We start from the raw sequence: 25222 nt of genomic DNA on the forward strand, positions 1-25222 counted from the left end.
GTTGCCCAAACTAGTATTGAACTCCTGGCCTAAAGTGATCCTCCCACTTCGGCCTCCCAAAGTGCTGGGATTACAGATGTGAGCCACTGCACCCAGCATATTTAATATATATAATATATATAATATATATATTATATATATATATGTTTATTCATACGTAAACCTATAGTCAATTTTCAACACAGTAGCCAAAGTTATCTTTTGAAAACACGTCAGTTACTCCTCTGCTCAAAGCCCTCCACTGGCTTCCTTTCTCATCAGATTCGGGATCAGGGTCCTCCCTGGTTTTGAGTTCCCTCTGCTACTGCTCTGCCCTTGCTGTCCCTCCCTGACTCTCTCAGCTCTCATCCTTCTGGCCTTCCTTCCAGTACCTTGGGGTTTTCCTATTTGTTGTTCTGTTTGCCTGAAACTCTCTTGCCCCAGATATCTCCATAGCTTGCTTCTTACTGTCCTTTGGGTCTCTGCCCAAATGACACTTTGCAATGAGGCCTTCCCTGACCACAGTCTGCAGTTTGGGGGAGTAGGCTCCTCATCCCTCACCCCTCACCTCGGCCTGGCACTTTCCATTCCACTTCCCTGCAAGTCTGCTTTCCATATCTCTATCGCCCTCTGCTACATGATAGTAGTATCTTTCCTTGTTTATTGGTTGGTTGTCTACCTTCTTCCTCTAAAATTGTAAACTCTGTGAGGGCTGAGATGTTTGCTTGTTTCTTTATTGCTGGATTCCTGGTATCTAGAATGGTACCTGGCACACAGTTGGTGCTCAATAAATATTTATTGAATGAATATATCAAATGTCCTTTTTATATGTGCATAAAAACAGTTATGGAAAAATAACACAGCAAACTATAACAGGGATTACTGCTGGGGAGTTGGATTAGGGAGCTGTGGAGAAATTTTTTTTTTTTTTTTTTGAGACGTAGTCTCGCTCTGTCGCCCAGGCTGCAGTGCAGTGACGTGATCTCAGCTCACTGCAAGCTCCGCCTCCTGGGTTCACGCCATTCTCCTGCCTCAGCCTCCTGAGTAGCTGGGACTACAGGTGCCTGCCACCATGCCCGGCTAGCTTTTTGGATTTTTTTAGTAGAGACAGGGTTTCACCGTGTTAGCCAGGATGGTCTCGATCTCCTGACCTCGTGATCCACCCGTCTCGGCCTTCCAAAGTGCTGGGATTACAGGCGTGAGCCACCGCGCCAGGCGAGAAAACTTTTATCTTTACTGTATACATTTCTGTGCCATTTGAAACATGCACTACTTTTGTAATTGAAAACTAAATTTAAAATATTTAAAAAGATAAACATAACATATTTTAAAAAAATAAACATCTCTCCTGGAAGGAGAGATGGAAGTGACTCCATTTTTTTTGGAGCTTTTTTCTGCAGATACTAAAAATCATTTCTTTTTTTTTTTTTTTTTTTGAGACGGAGTCTCGCTCTGTCGCCCAGGCTGGAGTGCAGTGGCGCGATCTCGGCTCACTGCAACCTCCAACTCCCTGGTTCAAGGGATTCTCCTGCCTCAGCCTCCCAAGTAGCTGGGAATATAGGCACGCGCCACCATGCCCCGCTAATTTTTTGCATTTTTTAGTAGAGGTGGGGTTTCACCATGTTGGCCAGGGTGGTCTCAATCTCCTGACCTCATGATCTGCCCACCTTGGCCTCCCAAAGTGCTGGGATTACAGGTGTGAGCCACTGCGCCCGGCCCCGAGTATCTTTCGTAGGCTGTTGTGGTCATGAAGCCCCTGTTAAGTAACTCCTGCTCCTTATCCTTGGGCCTTTACTCCCCAGGAACATACCCATGGTAGTATTAGTGATACCCTCACTGGGAGCCAGTCCATGCAGCCCTTGACATAGGTTTTCTTGACTTCTTAACTGGTCACAAAGACTCCTTGGCCAGTCTGCGAGGCCTCACCCCAACAGGATAGCAGACGGGGGAGGGGTGCAGTGGAACCCTGAGAGGCCAGGAGAGCCCTGACAGTTTCTGCAACTCATCCTGGAAAGCAGGGCAGCCATAGCCAACTCTCACCACTATTTTAGTATGGAAACTGGAACTCTTAGAATTTTAAATGGGAACAGATCAACCAGCTGGACTGTTTTTACTTTTTTCCCCCTCTTTGTTTCTTTTTAAGAGAATCAGCTGGAATGAAAGTCAAGACTATCTGGAAACCAGCCCCTTGCAGACAGTTCCACTTGATTTTGCACTTGATTTTCACTAAGTTTTGGCAAAGCAACAAATTTGAGCTGTGGGGCTAAGGCTGACAATTCTCTGGACCAAGTGCCCCTGGATTCAGCTTGGCTTATTTAGAAACACACATTCTTACTCCTTAGCTAAGCTTTATTGCTTAGGCCTCATGATTCTACTGATACTTTGGAAAAGGACATCAGTTTATCCTGGAGAAATCTAGTTACTGAAATTCACCTGGCTTGGGACCAGAGCACAGGCTTTGGAATCAGAACATCAGTGTGATCTTGAGCAAGAGAACTTAGCCCTCTAAGCTTCAGCTGTTAAATGCAGTTAGTAATACCTACCTGGGAAGGTTACTGTTAGGATTAATTGAGATAATGCAGACATGAGACTTACTGTTACGCTTATGACAGATAAGAACTGAATACATCATTATCATTTTTACTGTAAAGTGAGACCCAATTTTTCCCATCTAAGACTTTTCAGATAAAATCTCCCATAATTGCCCAGAAGAGTCCCTTGTGACAAATTTCTAAACTGACCATTGTAGAACCTCGTGTCCTGGACCCTCTTGCTAGCTTTATCAGAGAGACAGAACTGATGCTGCTCAGGTGCCAGGTCTCAAATTTAATTCTGAAATACCACCACCAACACAACCCATACAATGGAACTGACACTATTAGGAGCCCTGGGCTGAGGCTCTGGGGTCTCGTAAGGCAGCCAAGCAGCCCCCTAGCTTTGCCTGTGCACAGAACTACGGACAGGAGCTTATTCATTGCCATAGTTGGCCAAGCCAGAGGAAGACCATAAGAGTAGCTGTGATGACAGAGTGTGGAGAAGGCTCGAGGGTGCCTTACCCCTGCAGTTCTGCCCCAGCCAGGGAAGGCTGCTGTCTCTCAGACCTGTAAAGGGCAACACCCCTCTTCTCATCAACCTTGCCACTTCTTTCCTGTTCCTCAAGGCAACAAACATTTTAGTGCCCACCACAAGCCAGATACTATGCCAGGCGCTGAGGACAGAGAGGTGAATGAGATCAGTCTCACTCCAGGGAGCTCTGGGCCTAGCAGGGACGACAGACACAAACGCGACAGTTACTAGGAAACAGAGGGCTGCCCGGAGTGTTCTCTAAAGAGAGCCCTGAGAAGGGAGGATGGGCCAGACTTGCTTTTGGTTACTCTGAGTGTTTATGGAGCCCAAGGCTGTTCTGTTAGCAAGAATGTCCCAGGCCACTCACCACATTGGTTTTCTACATGACCCTGGCCCACTCCACAGGACTCTGCCTGACGTTCAGATGTTCTGGGAGGCTTTTTAGCCACGTCGAGGTTCATGCCTGAGAGCTGGAGGTGAAACTGCTCCCTGTGGACAGCCTTTCTGAGCGTGCGGATGGCTTTCCGGAGCCGCTTCTCGGTTCGCTTTACAATGCAGCTCAGGTCACAAGAAGCTACAGAAACAAGAGGGACAGCAGTGCGGGAGAGGTCAGGCTGCAGCGTGTGACAATGGCCAGATCAACTGCAGGCCCTACCAACACCCTGAGCTCCCTATGGACTGAATGGGGAGAAACCTGGAGGGGGCACCTAGCAGGCTGGGCAGCATTTGATTCAAACAGAAATTTGTGGATCAAAATGGTAGCTTTGGGTTTTTATGAAGCAGAGAAAATCATCAGGTTCCAAATCAATTCAGTTTAGTTTCAGGGTGAAAAAAACAGGAGATACTTCAGTGTTTGCGTTATTTTCCCCCAAGAATGATAAGAAGTGAAAGGCAAAGAAATAAGGAGCAAGCCGTGAGAAGCCTGGCAATGTAGACTGTTTTCAAACCAACCTGTCACCTCCTTTTGGTTAGTTTCAAGCTCAAACTCAACAGTGATAAACATTTCCTTAGAGGCGCTTGGTCGGCCAGGGGCTCCTGGGACTTGCTTGCCAGAGCTGCATGTAAGGTTTACGTAGCGGAAGCTCTCTTTTACTGAGCTGTGCTTCTCTGTATGAAGAAACAAAATTATCGGAAGCCAAATCCTGGCAAAGCACTCAGCTGAACATTTGCTAGAGCTCAGTAAACATTTCATTAAAACAACTCTCATGGGACTAAGTGATTATCTCCAGATGCTAAGACACTCCAAGCCCTCAACTTGGAGCACAATGACATTTTAATTTTGAAGACCTAGTATTGCCTCCTATATAACTTTACAATTTACCTCTTGAAAATTCTTTTCATGAATAAATGCTAGATGTTCCCGACTAGCCACATATGTGGGACACAAGAACCAGGGGTCGTCTTGCATTCTTTACTGACGGTTTGCTAGCGTGTGCTTACTTCTCACAGTTGGTTTGCATAAAGCTGGATGTGCCGAGCAGGGGCTGAGGCTTCAAATAAGGAATGAGCACAAGAGTGGAAAGGAAACCAACTACTGCTTTCAGGCAAACTGACCTTGGAAGTCATTCTAACCCGAAGGGAAAGCTGGAACGCCCGTCAGCAGTGATGTCTCATTTTTAAATAACCAGGAGCAATAAATGGCACAAAGCATCAACAGAACCAAACAATATCATGAAGGCATCTAGGATAAGAGTGGAAGTATTGCATAAGACAGGGCTTTGCACATCCTTCTTCCTGACTTGACTGTCTCCCCTCTCACCATGGTTTCCAGTGACTCTGTTAACCCTCACCAAAGAGCAGGTCCACATATCAACCACTCCATGAATTTGTCTCTATTTCAGAATCTTTATTGAAATGAAGTATTACCTGTATCAGATTCTTCTTTAACATTACAAGGACATTCAAGCCATAGGTCAACAGGGGCCACAGGAAGGAGACAAATTTATTTCTTCTCTATATTTTTCCCCTAAAGATTTATCTTACCTTTTCCAAAGGGTAACTTCAAATCTTAAACTGAACAGATTCTCATTTTAAATCTTTTTCCCTTTCGATGTTCCATATGTATTTTTTTAACTTTCCATTTTGAAATAAGTAGATTTCTAGAAAAGTTGCTAAGATAGTATAGAGTTCTCACATAACCTTCACTCAGTCTCCCCTAACGTTAACATCATACATTTATCAAAGCTAAGACATTAACACTAGTACAATCTCATTAAGTAAACTACAGGCCAAGTCTATTTTTATCATTTTATTTATTTTATTTCATTTTACTGAGATAGGGTCTCGCTCTGTCACCCAGGCTGGAGTACAGTGGTGTCAACACAGCTCACTGCAGCCTCCAATTCCTGGGCTCAAGTGATCCGCCCGCCTTGGCCTCCTGAGTAGCTGGGACTACAGGCATGAACACTAGGCCTGGCTAATCTTTTTGTAGTTTTCATAGAGATGGGGTTTTGCCATGTTGCCCAGGCTGGTTCCGAACCCCTGAGCTCAAGCAATCTGCCTGCCTTGGCCTCCCAAAGTGCTGAGATTACAGGTATGAGGCACCACGACTGGTTCAAATCTATTTTTAAACAATGCTCCCTCCCTCCACTCCTGAGATTTAAAAGTATAAATGCTCACTATGGTTAATTTGGAAAATGCAGAAAAAAAATTAAAATTACCCATCATCCTCCCACCCAGATGTAACCACTACCAAATGATATCATGAGTTGTCTTTGTGTTTCTTCTACTACACTTTTTCTTACACAATTTGGATTGCATTAGATATACAGAATGTTTCTCTCCTGCTTTGCATCTCAGCATTATAACAAGACCATTTTCCTGTGTCGTTAAACATTCTTTGAAAACATAGAATTAATAGCTGCATAATATTCCATCTAATGGAGGTACCAAGTTACTTTAAATTACTTACTTAAAATAGGCAGGCAAAAGTGACTAGAGGACTAGGGTGAGCTTTAGGTTTATTTGTCTGTGTGATTTGAGAGTAGATAGGGAAAAGAAGCCTCCCTAATACGTGAATCCTTATCCTTTTTATTTTTAATCTCTCAAAGTATTCTATAAAATAATACTGGAAATGTGTGCCGGGAAAGAAAAAGGAATGTTAGATTCTGTTCTTTTCAACAAGGCCAGTTCTACTTGGATGGTATTTGCTTTGCTGAAGCCAATGGGGTCACTGCTTCCAAAAACTAGACCCAGCAGGAAAGCTGGATATTAGATCTTTGTTCATCAAAGTTATCCTTTCTGAGCCAAACTTTTTTTCATTTCTTTGGCTTATATTTCAAGCAAAATCTGAGATCTGGAAAATTTAACCCAATATGATCACAAATTGCTAATTCACCTGAAGCCCTTATTGATTTCTATGAACTCGTAGGTTTCCCCAGAGCCTCACCAACTATACCATGCAAAGGAAGCCCCAAAGTGTGACCCCAGAACTACACAAGTGTGTTAAGTTATGCTCTTCTTCCTCTTGGGATGAGTCCCTGCAGTTTCTGGATGGTTCAATCCCATCTGCAGTGTGCTTGGATCAGCTGGACAGCCCCTGGCCCCCATGGACCTCCAGTTTGGTTGGCTGCAGGCCCCTTCCCACATGCAGGCAAGCTCCCTACACCAACCATCTGATTCCATACCTGGTAGTGCTGGTCGCAGACCCTCGGGAAACAGCTCAGCCTTTTTCAAACTACACTTGCCTTCATTTAGCTTAAAGGTTACACTTGTCCTGACGGTGTCGACATCTTCAGAAAGAAACAAGTGAGAGATGTTACCTTCAGAGGCAAAGGAATGGAGACACCAGATGGGAAGCAGCAAGCTGTCCATTGGCGGCTCCCACCACACACAGCACACTCTGAGCCCCTCTCCTACCCTGAGGCCAAGAGTGGCTTGGATCATGGAGTGCCCACTGCCCTGGACTGGGGCCACCAGGAGCCTCCTAAAAATTACAGTTACCCCCTCATATGAGAGAAAATCCAGTGTTCAAATATAACAGAGGCCATCCTGGCCAACATGGTGAAACCCCATCTCTACTAAAAATACAAAAATTAGCCAGGCGTGGTGGCACATGCCTGTAATCCCAGCTACTTGGGAGGCTGAGGCAGGAGAATTGCTTGAATCCGGGAGGCGGAGGTTGCAGTGAGCTGAGATTGCACCACTGCAGTCCAGCCTAGGCAACAGAGTGAATGAGACTCCATTTCAAAAAATATATATAATTCTCTTTCTCTCTCTCTCTCTCTCAAACTGAGGGTCAAAAATAGCCTCCATGGTGAAATAAAACATGAAGTCATTTTGTGCCTTCCTGAGAAAGAAGGCCAGAATCCCCAGTTCAAATCTAGATAAGCCCGTTTGGCAAAATGGTGAAGGGCAGATCTTCCTAAACAAGCCTGTCGTGGGAGGACAGGGCTGAGGCAGCTGTCGTTCCAGACACAGATGGCATTCACTAAACCTGGCTAGGCTGTGAGGTCTGAGAGGGAGTGAGGGTCCCACTTTGAGGGCCTGATGTGCAAAATTCTGTTCTCCTCCCAGGGTCGGTCAGTCTTAACCACACGGTAGCTTCTGGAGTCAATACCCTAGTTCTTTTAAGTTGTGGTGAGAACTTGAGCAAGTTGCTTAATCTCCCTAAGTTTCAGTGTCCTCATCTGTAAAATAGACATAATTATAGTACCTATATTACCAGGCTGTTGTAAGGATAAAATGAGATAATGCATTTAAAAAAAGGAAAATGTTTAGCTCCCTGCTTGGTACATAGTAATAACTGAATAGCTATTAGCTATTTGCTTGCCCACCCTTGGGGTGGCCCAAATCACCAAGGAACTGTCGCTGAGGGATTTGGTGAAACAGACCATGATGTCTTACCTGGCCGAGTCCAAACGTGCATTGAAAGGGGCAGTGAAGGACAGTGCTTGAGACTCTGCACCAAACTGCCTGGGTTCAAATCCCAGCTCCCTTATTTCTTATCTAAACCACTTTGAGTAAGCTATTTCACCTCTCGGAGCCTCAGTTTCTTCATCTGGTTAATGAGAATAATAGTATTCCCCAGAGGGTTGCAGTATGGTTTAAGTCAGTTAATACGTGTACTGTGGTGACTGGCATATTTGAACTGCTCAATCAATGCATGAGAGCTGTATTGTCTTGCTTTGAGTCTCCAGCTTTGCTCATATATGTAATATGGACATCAGGATGTAATATGAACCTCATTCAGGTGTTCTGATGACATAAGGACAAAGGCGTCTATATCCAGGAGGACACAGGCTCCTAAAAACCTTGGATTTCACTCTTCATCTTTTGACAAACAGGAAAGGGTTTGGGCCCCTTTCTCGGCACAGAATTCCTGCTGCCCCTGCTTTGCCTATTTCTATCCATGCCATGAGCCCCAGGCACATTCCCTTAGCCTTTGAGGTGCTCTGGAGTACAGCCCGCTGGTCCTGGAGTTCTGTGGGCCTCTGCCCAGGATGATGACCCACCAGGGCTGACCACAGCCTCCTAACAAACAGTGGCCACGCAGTAAGTATCTGTTACGTGGGAGAGTCACATTCCAGGCACCAGGACTGCAGGCAACAACACTCTGAAACATGCTCACAGCATCAAGGAAATCAAGATTAAAAAAACAAAGCCAGCGTCCAAGAACAGCACCCCATGAATGAAGCCCCTTGAACATGGTGAGCCCCCAGAGAGAACATGCAGATTTGGTAAGATTTGGTAATTACCCCCAAAAGCAGAGTCATTTGATTTTTGTTGTTTGCTCCTGAGAGGAGAGGAAGAGCCACAGGTGACAGAGTAGGCCCCTTGCAGTCCTGACAGACAGAATGTGAATTGTCAAATGCATAAGCAAGGTCACAGACTATCCTGGTAGCAGCTAAACTCTCCCCCCACCCCACTCCACATGGGCCACTAGAAAAACACCCAGCATATGGGGTCTCGAAGCATGGACCTCTCAAAGCGTGGTGGCTGGGGCATCTGGTGGAGGACCTGGAAGCCCTCTGAGGGAATCTAACACCTGGAGGCCAGAGAGGCCTGGCCCTGGCGTGAGGACCTGCCCCGGGAAATGGGCCCCACTCACCTGAAGAGAGGTGAATGCCAGAATGACATCTGAGGAAGCACCCGTCTCCTCCACCACTCTTACCACAGTGCAGGGACACACGGGGTGACACACTTGTGGGCAGGAGCCCCTTCACTTCTAGACAGGACAAAACAGACACTTACAGAAAGAGAAGGACATTTCTAAGTGTGACAAGGATGGTTGAGTCCCATGCACCAAAGTCCCCAAGAAAAGAAGGTAGAGCTGATGCCCGGCATAGAACATAGATGCTAGGCCTTATTCCCACCGAGGGAAAGGAGCCCCTGATATGCCATTTCTTCATGCAGAAAAGCAACCAGGAAAACAGAAGTGAGTTCCAACCTACACAGAAGCACAGAAGGAAACACTAAAGATCCTGCAAAGTATCTCCTGTTTTTGAACTATTTAAAGAACGGCTGCTGCAGCTGGTGGGGATGTCAGTGGAGGGAGGGTTGGATGGGACGTGGGAGCATGCAGAGCTGCACTGCCTCTGGGTCAGTGGCCGGCCCGCTGTCTGAGTCTGTGCCTCGGTTCCCCTTACCCACACAGTCTTTTTTATTCCAGTGGAGCTTGTACCCAGGATGGCACTGGCATTCGTAGCTGCCCACTGTGTTCACACAGACCTGCTGACAGCCTCCATTGTTGACGCTGCACTCATTGGTGTCTGCGGAACAAAATACTCTCTTGTCACAGCAACCTGTCACTGAATGGGCTGATATGGTCCCTCCCTTGAGGAAGGAGCAGCAGGAGAGTCGCAAGGTTGAAACTCACTAACCAAAGGAAGATGCTGAATGCCTTTAGCATGAGCACTTGGCACCAGCTGACTACACACCCCACACCCCACCCAGCGAATTTCCTGGCATGAGGCTCAATAGGGCCTTCTCAAGCTCATTTTTTTTTTTTTTTTTTTTTTTTTTGAGGTGGAGTTTTGCTCTTGTCACTCAGGCTGGAGTGCAGTGGTATAATCTCAGCTCACTGCAACCTCTGCCTCCCAGGTTCAAACAATTCTCCTGCCTCAGCCTCCCAAGTAGCTGGGATTATGGGCATGTGCCCCCACACCTGGCTAATTTTTGCATTTTTAGTAGAGATGGGGTTTCACCATCTTGGCCAGGCTGGTCTTGAACTCTTGGCCTCAGGTGATCCACCTGCCTTGGCCTCCCAAAGTGCTGGGATTACAGGTGTGAACCANGACTACACACCCCACACCCCACCCAGCGAATTTCCTGGCATGAGGCTCAATAGGGCCTTCTCAAGCTCATTTTTTTTTTTTTTTTTTTTTTTTTTTTTTTTTTTTTTTTTGAGGTGGAGTTTTGCTCTTGTCACTCAGGCTGGAGTGCAGTGGTATAATCTCAGCTCACTGCAACCTCTGCCTCCCAGGTTCAAACAATTCTCCTGCCTCAGCCTCCCAAGTAGCTGGGATTATGGGCATGTGCCCCACACCTGGCTAATTTTGCATTTTAGTAGAGATGGGGTTTCACCATCTTGGCCAGGCTGGTCTTGAACTCTTGGCCTCAGGTGATCCACCTGCCTTGGCCTCCCAAAGTGCTGGGATTACAGGTGTGAACCACCACGCCTGGCCTCAAGCTGCATTCTTTTCCAATCCGTTCCTCCCTTAGCAACACCCGGTGTCCAAATTCAGACACTGCACAGACTTCTACTTTAAAACTCTACCGTTGTCCTGAGCTGCCTAGCAAGGGAGGCAGACAGAACTGGGACTCCCTGTTTAACCATTTACACAGTTGAGGCACAGAGAAAGAGAAGTGACTGCATTAATTCTCGTCAACCTGAGACTGAGTCCAGGTCAAAAGGTGGCTCCACCTAAACCCAGACATACATCCATACTCAGGGTACATTTCCTCGAGGTTTCCTGATGGACTGGGAAGAGTATGTTTTTGGCCATGCCAAGGATGTGTTGAAAGGGAGAAGGGAGATAACTGTCACTAGCAAATCACTAGTGTGTGTATATGTATATATATAGATATATATGTAATTATTTTTCAGATGGAGTTTCGCTCTTATTGCCCAGGCTGGAGTACAATGGCACAATCTCAGCTCACTGCAACCTCCATCTCCTGGGTTCAGGTGATTTTCCTGCCTCAGCTCCCAAGTAGCTGGGATTACAGGCATGCGCCACCAGGCCCAGCTAATCTTGTATTTTTAGTAGAGACAGGGTTTCTCCATGTTGGTTAGGCTGGTCTCGAACTGCCGACCTCAGGTGATCTGCCCGCCTTGGCCTCCCAAAGTGCTGGGATTACAGCCGTGAGCCACCATGCCCAGTGTATCCATTCTTCTAAAGCACAAGACACAAGGACTGGGCAGGAAGTATTTAAGCCAGTGGTTCCCAAATCCTATAGATCCTCAGGAAGATGACCTTGGAAGCCCTAGTCATTCTGAATTGGAATCTGAACCTGTATTCTCAAAGATCGCTGGGTGAATCTGATGACTGGGGGAGTGGAGTGGGAGTCAGTTGGTACTAAATCCAGTTTATGGCATAGTCTGCTTGACCATGAGGTTATGAGACATGAGAACATGTTGCAAAATGGGCACAGAGTGGAGAGAGAAACTTCATAGTTCTGCTTCCAGCTCAAAGACCTAGTTGTAGGACTCAAACCAAGGCTTTGCAGCCAGTTCCTATGCACAGCAGGGCTGTGGAATTGGTGGGTGCCCACAGTCTGAGGACTGTGACTTTACTATCTGCTGGGATGTTCCAACAGATAGAGTATCAGCTCCTGAGATACTCTTCCACTCTCTGAATACAACTGCAAGTCCATCAAGTCAATAGAGAATTCACAGCTGGAAGAGCTCACTACTTCTCTCTGCTCTATTTCACACTCAGGGTGTTAAAGGGATACATGTGGGGAGATTTCCTTTAGCGGATCCTTCTCTCAAGTTGATGGACTCACCACTATTGCTCAGGGACTGGAATGTACCTTTCATACCCCAATGTAGGAAAGCAAACCTCAGGGGTAGGCCCTGCTCCCCTCCAGGCCCAGCCTCATTCCCCTCCCAACTCAACAGGGGCAGTCTGCTCACCTCCACAGTGGGTGAAGCCATACAGGGTGTACCCTCGGTTGCAAGCACAAGCAAATGTGCCAGGGTGGTTGATGCAGCTGTGGTCACAGGTCCTATCCAAAGAGCACTCATCCATATCTGTAATGGTCAAAGGGAGAGGAGAGCTGAAACCCACGCTGAGGGATGAGTGAAGAATAGGTTTATAATAAACACCAAATTGCTGACCAACACCAAAAACAGTACACACAGGGTAAAAAACATTAGCTATCCATTCTCCTCACTCACTTGTGTTAAAGAAAGTGTGGAGCAGCCCACAAGAAGTATACTCACTGCCGCGGCCCTCATTTCCACATTCTGTTGCAAACTGCACTTGCCTCAAAGCTCAGTTGGTCTCTTTCACCCATGTGTACTTGCAAGGCTAATTTAAAAAGTTTAAATGAAGCCAAATGAGATAACATAGCTAAAAAGGGTTTGGTAAGCTACAGGTGCTAGCTATGCATTTCTATTGTCATGTAACTATTGGTAAAACAGCAACAGGAATGTATTAACCATGGCAAACTGAAAGGAGAAAACACTTGGTTTGGAGGTAAATCTAGTTCCCATCCCTTTCTTATCTTCTCGGAATTAGTCTTCTGGCCCCCAAGAGGCCAGTTAATCCTGGGTTTTAATGTCCTCTGCACTGAAAGAATGCATTAATATTAATATCCTCACTAATTTTCTCTTTGCAGACCCTGAAATGTGGTAGCTCAGCTGTACATTGGATCCTCTTGGCCGATGCCTGGGTTTTGCTCCTCCCGTATGTTCCAGTCCCATGCATCTGCTATCCTCCTGGTTCAGTGTGGAAGCCTCCTTGGCTGCAGCGGGGGTCATGCACAGCAGCCTCAGGAGGCTGCATTTGTCCATCTCATCATCTCTTTTCCCTGGGTCTGGCCTTCAACCTCTTTCCTGTAGGCTAGAATTTGAGTGCTTCACTCCCTGAACTCTTTGGAGGATTTTAACAGAGTTACGACTTATGTCTCCAAATGGATAAGCCAGGACCAGTGCAGCACTTAGTCGAAGCTAACTAGACCACTGCTAGACCACTTTTTTCAACACTGAGTGTGCCACGAGAAACTATGTTAATAAAAAACAAACATTTGGAAGGAACAGGAAGAATGAAAAAGCAAAATAAAAAAGGGCAAATTCTTGCAAAACCTCTTCATCCCTAGCTTTTCCCAGAAATCCTGGCATTTCTTCAGTAAATTTGTTCTGTGCAAATATTTGTTCTACCAAGCCCGATCACTGAAAAATAAGAAAAACCCAGTTTCTTCCCTAGGAATTGATGCCATTTTATGAAATCTGTTATTAATATCAGCCAGTTGTCGAGAAAGTGGACTCGTTCAGTAGCTGACTTTGGCTGCTCAGTATGGGCTTCTGCTTTGCCAAAAATAATGAGATCACTTTTCTAATTCCTTTTTAATGTGTTTACACAGCTTCAACAGTATTGCCTGCTCTATACCCTAGGAAACATTATGTGGAACAGCAAATTTGCTTTCCAAGTCAAACTGAAGAAGACCACACAATAATTATCTAGAATTAACTTACTGAATTTGAAGGGGAATGTACTTCAACTGCCTGACAAATTATGTATTAAGAACAAACCAAGAGAAAAACAAAACAAACATCACACCATAATATTTTTTTAAAAGGTAATGCTACATCTTTGTTATCTAAGATGAAATCTGATATTCTGATTTTTATTTAATTCTGAGATTTTTTGTTTGTTTGTTTGTTTGTTTGTTTGAGATGGAGTCTCTCTCTGTTGCCCAGGCTGGAGTGCATTGGCGTGATCTCAACTCACTGCAACCTGTGCTTCCTGCGTTCAAGTGATTCTCTCATGCCTCAGCCTCCTGAGTAGCTGGGATTACAGGCGCCCGCCACCGCGCCCTCCACCACGTCCCCACCTAATTTTTGTATTTTTAGTAGAGATGGGGTTTTGCCATGTTGGCCAGACTGGTCTCAAACTCCTGGCCTCAAGTGATCGACCTGCCTCAGCCTCTCAAAGTGCTGAAATTACAGTGTGAGCCACCGCACCCAGCCTAATTCTGAGATTTCTAACAAAATAAATTAGTCCTTATTCCCATAAATGGAGCAAGAATACATTACAGCACATCTTTCCTGAGAACTTCTTCCTGCATATCAAAGGAAAGGTGCTCATCTAAAAATAGAAAACAGTTTTCTCCCACCCAAAACAGCTACTAATGCTAACAACAACTGCTACCTAGAGAAGTCTCCTTGCTGCAGCCCTTATATGGGAAGGATGTCTTTGAGAAGGGGTCTGAAATCCTCTCTAAGGATCAACAAGCATCTCCTCCCCACAAGCCCTCCCCCTCCCTCTCTGCCTTCCCTCTCTTCAAAGATCAAAGGCTGGTCATTTAAAACAAGTGCTGGGCCAGGTGCGGTGGCTCACGCCTGTAATCCCAGCACTTTGGGAGGCTGAGGAGGGCAGATCACCTGAGGTCAGGAACTTGGGACCAGCCTGGCCAACACAGGGATACCCTGACTCTACTAAAAATTCAGAAATTGGCCAGGCACAGTGGCTCAAACCTGTAATCCCAGCACTTTGGGAGGCCGAGGCAAGCAGATCATGAGGTCAGGAGTTCGAGACCAGCCTGACCAACATGGTGAAACCCCGTCTCTACTAAATATACAAAAATTAGCCAGGCATGATGGTGTGCACCTGTAGTCTCGGATACTCGGGAGATTGAGGCAGGAGAATCGCTTGAACCTGGGAGGTGGAGGTTGCAGTGAGCCAAGATAGCCCCACTGCATTCCAGCCTGGGTGACACAGCGAGACTCTGTCTCAAAAAAAAAAAAATCAGAAATTAGCTGGGCGTGGTGGCAGGTGCCTGTAATCCCAGCTACTCAGGTGGGTGAGGCAGGAGAATTGCTTGAACCCGAGAAAGGAGGTGGAGGTTGCAGTGAGCCAAGATGGTGCCACCGCACTCCAGCCTGGGCAACGGAGTGAGACTCTGTCTCAAAATAAATAAATAATTTTTAAAAAATAGAACAAGTGCTGTAAGAAAGAGACCAACTGGTACATAATCTTGATCATAGGTTAACTCCAAGTTTTTGGTAGGGAGGTATGTTAACTAAATCTACAGACTTTCGCCACCAACTTTTGTGATCAATTCAATAACATTAAAGGAAATTTTAGAAAGGGAAAATTATTCATAATCTCAACACCCCACTGGAACCCTGTTTGCATTCTGTTTTCCATTCCATTTCCAGCAGTGAGCTCTGCTGTCATCACATCAGATGGATTCTTTAAGGTGTTCTCTAACCATTAACAGCTTAATTTTTAATACACCTGTGAGCTACATCAGTGTTTTTATTCTACCTAATAGATGAACTGAGTGAAGCCTAGGATGGAGATTGGACTAGTGGCCCTGTCAAGAAGCCTGATAAGCCAGTCTCTGCCAGGAGGGCGTTGCGCGCTCTCTGCTCCAACCTGTGGGCCATTGCGCAGCACAGCTGTGTTTGCAGCACATACCTTGGCAAGACTTCTCATTTGTTAATAATTTAAATCCTTTCTTGCAGCTGCAGTCAAAACTGCCCACGGTGTTTTTGCAGAAATGATCACAACCTCCATTGCGGGTCTGGCACTCATCAATATCTGCAACAGGCAAGCATTGGGCATATCAGAGAGCAACACTTGCCTCACTTCTCACAACTCCCTGAAGAGCCATTGTGTGTGTTCATTAGTCTCTGAAATTAAGAAAAATACTCACAAAAGAATTTAAGAATGTTTGCTGATGTTTTTAACCTTACACATGTTTTCTTGTCTGGCTTAACCAGTTCCGAAAGACAAGTGTTTCATCGTCTTGAGAACGCTGACTTATGGTGCCCTTGACTGGCATTAAGGAAACAAACTCTGGGAAAGAATGATGATGTCCTGTTATATTCTCATCTTTGTATTGCTCTCTCAAGGTAGGATGGGTCCCTTTACTATACTATGTATTCAAGTTTAATGATTAAAGCTATAAAGGACTAGAGCATTTGTTTTGGCAAATTACACAATGATCAAATAGCCTCAATGTTTGAAAATGATTCCTGATACTCAATCTTATCTTTTCCCAGTTTCGTCTGGTAATTGGTTATCTACTTTTTATCATGCTAAAGGACTAATCCTTTGTACTCTTGCCCACGCAATATGAGCAAGTCATTGGGGTCGCTCTTCATCAGTAAAAGTTAATGGTACAGTTATTCATTAAGTCCTCTGGATAATCATCTTGACTGTTATTTACATAATAATCTTTAGGCTATTATGTATGATATGTTGATATTATCTCCTGCAAATGAATGCTTCCTTTAACTGCCTTTTTCTAATAAGGCCACTGTCTGAAATGAATTATTTGATGCTTGTAGAGGCTGACCTCCTCAACAATTAGTGTAATTAAGTGTTGGTTCTAATTAAGTTTACTCAATTATAACCTTCCACTAGCCCAGGGGGGAAAAGCTCCCACTGATATGAATCATAAGCAAATCTGGAGTCACGTGGGGTATGGAGGGTATGTTGCCTTTATCCCCATACGTTAGCAGCATGGGTCTTCCCTCCGTAACAGGGCACCCAGCCTCCCTGGGGAGGTGAAGGCTACCTTTACACGTCTTCCCATCCAACTGGAGAGTGAATCCAACAGGACAACTGCAGTGGACACCTGTCGAAGTATCCTTACAGGTGCGATCACAGCCTCCATTGTTGACAGCACACGTTTCTGGCAAGGAGGTAAGAAAAGACAATTAGCTTCCTTAAGAATTGCTAATACAGCTGACGAAGGTCACAGGAGCCAAGAAGCATTGTGGGGTACTCATGGTTACACCCCAAGTCTCTGCTACCTGTTGATGGGCTAGAGGGAGAGCAGGTGCAGCTCCTCCCACCCACCTAAATGAATTCTAGTTCCTGAGGAAGATTGTCAGGGTGACCAGAGGGATAAAGATGTCTCCCAATCTGCAGAGTCACTCCCCCTACTGGCAGATTTAAAGCCACTGAAAGTTCTTGCTGATCTGCGGCCAGCAACCTAAGTAGGACCATGTCTGGCAGGCTAGAGGTGAGTGCAGAACAGGGCAAAGGGGATGGTCCTTCCTTAATCTTGAACCTTCTCCTTTCAGTATGAGTAGTGGGCAAAGCAAGAGTGGGTAAGCATCGTCACCCCAACCACTGCCTTGTTGTAGACTACTGGCTTCATCCTTGCAACCACTGATTTACTCAAATTTGAAGTTTCACTTTCCCTGAAAGGAGAAAGCCCTGTCATAACCACATGAAAAATAAGCCACAGTTGTTAAATCGCAACTGTGGAGATGAGGAATAATAAGCAAACAGTCTTCTAGTTCTGTATCCCATATAGTTAGTCCAAGTAATAGACAAGTGCTATTCAACATTCATTGAACTGTTAGCATCTAGGCCTCCAGAAACATGATTTTTCTTCCACAGCTACTTCATTTTAAAAACTGGGGGTGGGGAGATGGGGGGGTGGCTTACCCCTGTAATCCCAACACTTTGGGAGGCCGAGGCAGGAGGATCGCCTGAGCCCAGGGTTCAAGACCAGCCTGGGCAACATGGTGAGACCCCCATCTCTACAAAAATTTAAAAAAATTAGTGAGGCCTGGTGATGCACACCTGTGGTCCCAGCTACTCGGGAGGCTGAAGCAGGAAGATCACTTGAGTCCAGGAGGTCAAGGTTGCAGTGAGCCATGTTTGTGCCACTGCACTCCAGGCTCAGCAACACAGTGAGACCCTGTCTCAAGAAAAGAAAAAAAAAAAAAGGAACCCTGAAGGGGACAAGCTTAATCCTAATTAAATATGCAGATAGTACATGTATATTTATCTCTATTCCTTTCAAAATCTCACGAATATGAAAATAAATTGATTTTTTAAAGTATAAATCCTTAAGGACAAAGAAAATGGAAGAAAAGACAATAGATGAAAGATGTCAAACATTCTGGAAGTGGCATGTTAGCAGGAGAACAGGATCTGGCGTAGAAGAAAGCTAGATCCTAGCAGTCTACAGAGGGGGTGCCAACAGCTGGTAAACTCATGTGAGCCCCAGAATCCCAGAAAAACTCAGGAATTGGGGTTATCAAGTTATTCTAGAGGCAGAAATGCAGACGGAGTTAAAAACAGGAAGATTATGGAGAGTCTACATATGAAAAAGATAAACCCCAGAGCTCCTCCTTAATTCCACATAGCCATGTGACTACCCTTCTCCTGTTCTGGCTATAGCAGAGAAGTCTGGACCAGAGAGGCACCAGGCTCAAGGGCACCAGGAACAACTGAGGAGGAGAGGGAGGCACTGTCAGGTGAAAGTCTATACCCTGAAAAAGAGATCTCAAACCCTCATCCCTCTTCCCCCAGCTCCTTCAGCTCCCTACTGGCAGATTTAAAGTCACTGAAAATTCCAAAAGCTATATTAAAATAACAGCCACTGAAAGTTCCAAAAAGCTACGTTGAAACAACACTGCAACCCAGGATGCCAGCAGCTAAGCCTACAGACAGGTGATTGAAGGACTCCTCGCCAGCGAAATTGACCTACCCAAGCAAAAAGAACTAACGATATTAGCATTTGAAGATCTCCAGATGAAATGGCTAAGTCACTGCCTCATCACCCAAACATGGAGCCCACAAGTCAATAGAATATCCAACTGGCTTTTTAGTATTTTACTATTAAACATGAAAAATCAGTCAAGAATCACTAGACATTTCTGGAAAGCCTCCAATATGGAATAAACACACCAGACCAAACCAACAGGGAAAAAGAATCCTGGAGGAAACAAAGATAATCTAGAGAACAGAAGAGGAGTTAAAATCTTATAATTAATTTCCTCAGGGAGATAAGAAAAGCATCCATGAAATAAGAGCAGGTTCCTAAAACAAAAGGCCAAAGTAAAATTCTTGAACAATTAAAATATGAAAATGAAAACTTTATCCTGTGGAAAGATTAGAAGAAAAAAATGAAAAGTCTCCTAGAAAGTAGAACAAAATACAAAGGAGAGAAAAGAAAAGAACAAAATACAAGGGAGAGAAAAGAAAAAAAAAATTAGACGGTCAATCCAGGAGTTATAACAGCCAGGTAATAGGAGTTCCAGAGGGAAAGAACAGAGAAAATGGAGTGAAGAAATTTATCAAAGACGGGCGCCGTGGCTCGTGCCTATAATCTCAGCACTTTGGGAGGCTGTGGCAGGTGGATAACCTGAGGCCAGGAGTTCGAGACCAGCCTGGCCAACATGGCAAAATCCCTTCTGTACTAAAAATACAAAAAAAAAAAAATTAACCAGGCATGGTGGCATGTGCCTGTAGTCTCAGCTACTCAGGAGGCTGAGGCAGGAAAGTCACTTGAACCTGGGAGGTGGAGGTTGCAGTGAGCCAAGATCACAGCACTGGACTCCAGCCTGGGCAACAGAACAAGACTCTGTCTCAAAAAAAAGAAATAAAAAGAAATTTATCAAAGAAAAAGATGTAAGATAATTTCTCAGAACCAAGGGACTTGAATGTTCATATTGAAAAGTACTAGGCCAGGCATGGTGACTCACGCCTGTAATCCCAGCACTTTGGGAGGCCGAGGTGGGCGGATCACGACGTCAGGAGATGGAGACCATCCTGGCTAACACGGTGAAACCCCATCTCTACTAAAAATACAAAAAAATTAGCCGGGCGTGGTAGCGGGCGCCTATAGTCCCAGTTACTCAGGAGGCTGAGGCAGGAGAATGGCGTGAACCCGGAGGCGGAGCTTGCAGTGAGCCGAGATCACGCCACTGGACTCCAGCCTGGGCGACAGAGCAAGACTCCGTCTCAAAAAAAAAAAAAAGAAAAAAGAAAAAAGAAAAGTACCAACAATAGGTGGGCAAAATTCCACAATAAAGAACATTATTGTAAAACTTCAGTCACTGGGGAAGAGAAGATCCTAGAAGCTTTCAGAGAGATGCTTTCACAAGTTTCTCCCAAAGGATCAAGAATAAAAATGACTTTAGACTTCTCAAAACAACCCTGCGTTGTTGAAAACAATGGAGCACTAACTTCAAAACAGTGATAGAAAATTCTTTCCAACTCTGAATTCTACACTGAGCCAAATTCTCAATAAAGGGTGCAGGTAGAATATAAAGGCATTTTCAGGCATGCAAATTTTTAAATACCTCTATCTCATTCGCCAGATAAACTAACGAGAGGCAAGACGTAGAATTCACCTAACAGGAGAGCGGCAAAGGGAATTGTAGGCTAATAGTAAACGCCCAGATGAGAGACATCTATAACAGACACATCAAGAAATAACTGTAGGGCCAGGCATGAAGGCTCACACTTGTAATCAAAACACTTTGGGAGGCCAAGGTAGGCAGATGGCTAGAGCCCAGGAGTTTGAGACCAGCCTGGGCAACATGGTGAAACCCTCTCTCTATAAAAAATGCAAATATTAGCCAGGTGCAGTGGCGCATGCCTGTAGTCCAGCTACTCAGGAAGCGGAGGTGAGGGAATCACTTGAGCCTGGGAGGCAGAGGTTGCAGTGAGATGTGATCACACCACAGCACCGCAGCCTGGGGGCAACAGAGTGAGACCCTGTCTCAAAAAAATAAAAAGGAAAAAGAAAAGAAAAAAAAGAAGAAAATAATAACTGTATGCCCTTCATTTTTCAGAAATATGGGGGAGGAGGAGTCAGAAGAAGAAACAGTTCGAAGAATTGAATATTGTTGCCTCTGGCAAATGGGATGAGGAAATGGGAAGTTATGAGACAAGGAAATGATGCGTTTCATTACAAGCCCAGAAGTAATTAAGTTTCTATGTTATTCATATATTCTATTTTCACTTAAGACAATGAAAAATTATAATTTCTAAAGAACTCAGAAAGGTTACCTGCTTGGTAACTAAAGGCTGTATGATATGTTGCCTGACTGTTAAATTCAGAAACTGTCAAAAGATGGGTTTTATTTAGGTTGAGCCAAACTTTCTCCAGAAGGAGTAACACGCCAAAGGATCTGTCTGACTCCCACCCCCACGGCCACCACCTCTATTTCTGCTCATCTCCAGCTTAACTGCTGGACCTTCAGGCAGGACTTCCCTTGTCCCACAGCCAAGTGCTGCCCCTCTCCATTCATCTCTTCTACCATTATCATCAGCTGAGTCAGAAATAGAAGAGTCAGTGGACACAAAAGAAGACTAGCCACCATTCTGAGCTAGAGGCTGCTTCAGACGTAGACAGCTGACTTCACTGACCACTCAGTCCCAGGCACTGGACTCTGGGCACCTTTCCATATTATTATTTTAATTGAGCATCCCAACTGATATGTTCAGGCTTCATGTCCCCATTCAAATCTTATCCTGAATTATAATCCCCATAATCCCCTCGTGTCAATGGAGAGACCAGGTGGAGGTGATTGGATCATGGGGGCGGTTCCCCCATGCTGTTCTCATGATGGAGTGAGGCCATGAGATCTCATGGTTTTACAAGTGTTTGGTAGTTCCTCCTGCATTTATTCTCCTTCCTGCCACCTTGCGAAGAAGGTACCTTGCTTCCCCTTTGCCTTCCACCATGATTGTAAGTTTCCTGAGGCCTCCCCAGCTATGTGGAACTGTGAATCAATTAAGCCTCTTTTCTTTATCAATTACCCAGTCTGGGGCAGTTCTTTATAGCAGTATGAAAATGTGCGACACACTGGCCCTAAGAGGTAGAAAGACCAAGAGACACAGCCTCAGGGCAGTTTGCCAAGCCTTACAGCTAGGTGGGGCTGCATTGGGATGTTAACCTGATTATTCTGATGGCAAGACCAGGGATCTTGCTTGGTTGGTGATTAAGCAACAACACTGGGGAAGAACAGACACACATCCTGGTTCGCAGGAACTGCTCACCCCAGTCCAGCTGGTCTGAGGGCATGTGGCTCCCAAGTTCAGGTCTGATGCAGTAAGTTGGGGAGGGAAAGGGACAATGGCAGTGGCCAAGGAAGGGGAGTGAAGGCACCTACCCATGAGCAGCCGCCGCTTCACCCGTTTATCCCCATCCACCACAGATGTGGCATTGCTCTCTGTCACCTCCAGGACAGTGTCCTCTCGCTCTACAAGAGAAGCAAAAGAGCACAGTTCTCAGACTGAATGAGTTAGATTGCTCATTCCCTGTACAACTGTGTTTGCTGAAATCCCAGACACAAGAGCAATGTAAGATATGTGACTCTGTTCACGCAGTAAAAATGTGTTGTAATGAGGCTCTGTGGGAGACACAGCATGTCAAAGGGCCGCAGATCCTTAGCAAACATTAAACATGGAAAAGATTTTGGAGGTATATTGCACTGACCAAAGAGACACTAGGGAATGCAAGCTTCAGATTCACTCCAGTCTCCTGAGTCGAGTACAAAAAGAGCCTTGGGCCTGGAAACCTCTAAAATGGAGGTAGCGAAGGATACACCATGAAGCGCAAGGCAGGCACCCTGCCAGAAATATGCAGCCCTGGCTCCTGCTGGCCAGAAGTGCTGCATCATCACAAACGGCTCTAACTTCATGCTGCCCTGGCCTCTTGGGATGTGTTGTGCCAGTCTCTGGAATACCAGCGTTAGGAGCAGCCTAGTCCAGGAGAGGAGGAAGGGCTTTCCAAGGTCACACACGGAGACAGGGGCCTTCCCCACAGACCTAGACCACCCCCACTGCAGCATGTGAAGTGGGGGCAAATGCACTGGAAACAGCCTGCATCTGTGCTAAACACCATTAAGGGGCAGGGGTAGGGACGGGCAGGCTGGGGCAGACCCTCACTCAGTGTTAGGGTTACCACTCACCAAGGCAGCTCCTCCCATCTGTGTGCATCTTGTACTGTGGATGGCAGCTGCACTCTGGGCCATCAGCTGTATCTTCACAGGAGTGCTGGCACCCACCGTTCCCATGGTTACAGGTCACTGACAGTAAAATGAATCAATACATAAAGCACTGAGATTTCCACAAACACAGGGCTGTGTTTGCTCCAGAGAAACTCTGATTTTCATTCTGCAAGTATTTGAGCACCTAGTGCATGCCAGGCATGGTGCACGGAAGACATAACTCCGAGGCAGACCCTGTGGTATCTGTGTAGGCAGATAGTTACAACACAAATCATAGAAATGCTGAAACATGGGTTTAAACAAAGTCATACAGGAAGAGGGAGATGGGAGAATTGGGGGAGAGATTTTTATTAATAAGAGAAATCATAGCAAGAGATTCTAGACTACTGCTTTGTTCTATTTAGAGAACTTTACCTATTAATACAGCTGTACTGGGGTTTGGGAAATGCTATAGCACTTTATGCTGGAATAAAACAGACAATATTTAATTTGTACATATATGTCAGAATTTCTCTCATCAGATTCAATCTAGATTAGTTAGAAGGAAGGATAATCACAGGATGATTCTGCACACAATTAATGTGACATTAACTGGTAATTATCAAGACTATATATGAATGCATTGATGATAGGCCAAAGAAAAAGCCAACTACAAAACTATCTATTCATCAAACTGTAACCACGGTTACCTCTGGCAAGGGAAACGGGAGGGGAAAACTGAATGTTTTCTTTATACGCTTTGGAGTGTTGCATTTTACATAGACCCTTTGTAATTTTTCTAATTCAAAAGAACTAATTACATATTTGTGGTATCTTGTGATTATAGCTATGTAAAAATTGTATATGCATATGAACAACTAAATAGGAATATGAAAAAATTGAAACAGCTGGTTATGTGGTGAGATTCTAGATCTTATTTTTTCTTTGTTAACTCCTCAAATGTTAAATAATATATGTTAATGTTAAAAATGTTATAAAAGGCCGGGTGCGGTGGCTCAAGCCTGTAATCCCAGCACTTTGGGAGGCCGAGATGGGCGGATCATGAGGTCAGGAGATCGAGACCATCCTGGCTAATACAGTGAAACCCCGTCTCTACTAAAAAAAAATACAAAAACCTAGCTGGGCGAGGTGGCAGGCACCTGTAGTCCCAGCTACTCGGGAGGCTGAGGCAGGAGAATGGCGTGAACCCGGGAGGTGGAGCTTGCAGTGAGCTGAGATCCGGCCACTGCACTCCAGCCTGGGCGACAGAGCGAGACTCCATCTCAAAAAGGAAAAAAAAAAAAGTTATAATGTTAAAATGTTAATAATGTTAATGTTAAAATTAAAAAATGTTAATAATATAATAATATCATTTGAGCAGTGATATCTTACTGACATTTAAAATCTTTAAAAACAAGCTTACAGGCGCCCCCCCCCCCTTCAGCAACTGTCCCCTGAAAGACTGAAATGTTGAGGGTCTCGCCCCACAGGTGAGTCTTGGAGGGCCTGGGTCCTCCTTTTGAAGATCTGGAGGTGGGAAAATGGTCTCCACTCTGCTAGCTCACTGGATGCCCTCAGGGACAGCCTGACTTTGAGGGGCCCTAAGGGCCTGTCAGAACCTGTTGCTTGAGTGTGATGGTGGCACCAGCCTTGGCTTGGACAGTTTTGAGGCAGCACTCTACTTTGTGAGGGAGACAATGGAGAGAAGTCCCTCACCAGTGAAACTGTCCCCTCATCTCTTACTCACCGTAAACCACCATCCCCACCAAATGGCAGGGGTCTTCTGTCCATGGCTTTGGGAAGGTTCCTAAAGGGAACCCCTCAGTGCTTCCCCAGCATAAATCGTGGTTTAGGAACACCATGAATTGCCAGTGGTTTCCTGTTCCCAGGTGGAGTTTTGTTACCACAATCGTAGTGCAGGGGTGCAGCCCGATGGTGTAGACCACTCATTCACCCACTCATTAAACACAAGTGTACTGAGCACATTCCATAGCAGGCACTAAGGGAGGACTGAGCGGAAAAATGAGACAAGGTCCCTGACTTGGAGGGGCTCATAGCTGGGGAGACAGACACATCAACACGCAAGTCAACTCAGAGCTATACAGCTGGGGAAAGTGCTGTGGGAGCCAAAGTACAAAATGGCTGCCCTGTCTGAAGCACCCAGGAGGCTTCTGATAGCAGAGGATGGTAGCAAGGGATTAAGAGCACAGCTTTAGAGCTAAACAGACCAGGGTTTGAACACTCATTTGCCACTAACTCCCTGTGTGACCTTGTTGCTTCACCTTCTGCACAACTTTGCCAACTGAAATGAGTGTA

The 25222-nt window shown here is 45.3% G+C and overlaps 1 protein-coding gene across 11 annotated transcripts in view; it reads right to left on the bottom strand.

The window, feature by feature from the left end:
* The window catches only part of SCUBE2 (signal peptide, CUB domain and EGF like domain containing 2), a 74176-nt gene that overhangs the window by 26972 nt on the left and 21982 nt on the right, over nt 1-25222 (bottom strand). For 2 of the 11 annotated variants that reach the window (XR_001889062.1, XM_017891420.1), the window contains exons 6-16: nt 22889-23005; nt 22088-22177; nt 16741-16857; nt 15636-15758; nt 12125-12241; nt 9633-9755; nt 9095-9232; nt 8742-8828; nt 6672-6776; nt 3997-4152; nt 3413-3619 (exon numbers count right to left, since the gene is read on the bottom strand). Coding sequence is in view for 10 of the 11 variants with exons in the window: in XM_017891420.1 (XP_017746909.1) it covers nt 3413-3619; nt 3997-4152; nt 6672-6776; nt 8742-8828; nt 9095-9232; nt 9633-9755; nt 12125-12241; nt 15636-15758; nt 16741-16857; nt 22088-22177; nt 22889-23005 (1380 nt within the window). In the remaining variant the exon portion in view is untranslated. The remainder of the gene's footprint in view (nt 1-3412; nt 3620-3996; nt 4153-6671; nt 6777-8741; nt 8829-9094; nt 9233-9632; nt 9756-12124; nt 12242-15635; nt 15759-16740; nt 16858-22087; nt 22178-22888; nt 23006-25222) is intronic. The other 9 variants (XM_017891422.1, XM_017891421.1, XM_017891424.1 and 6 more) reach the window with 9 other exon arrangements.

The sequence above is a fragment of the Rhinopithecus bieti genome, unplaced genomic scaffold, assembly GCF_001698545.2.
Source record: "Rhinopithecus bieti isolate Rb0 unplaced genomic scaffold, ASM169854v2 scaffold_20891, whole genome shotgun sequence".
Classification (NCBI taxonomy): Eukaryota; Metazoa; Chordata; class Mammalia; order Primates; family Cercopithecidae; genus Rhinopithecus; species Rhinopithecus bieti.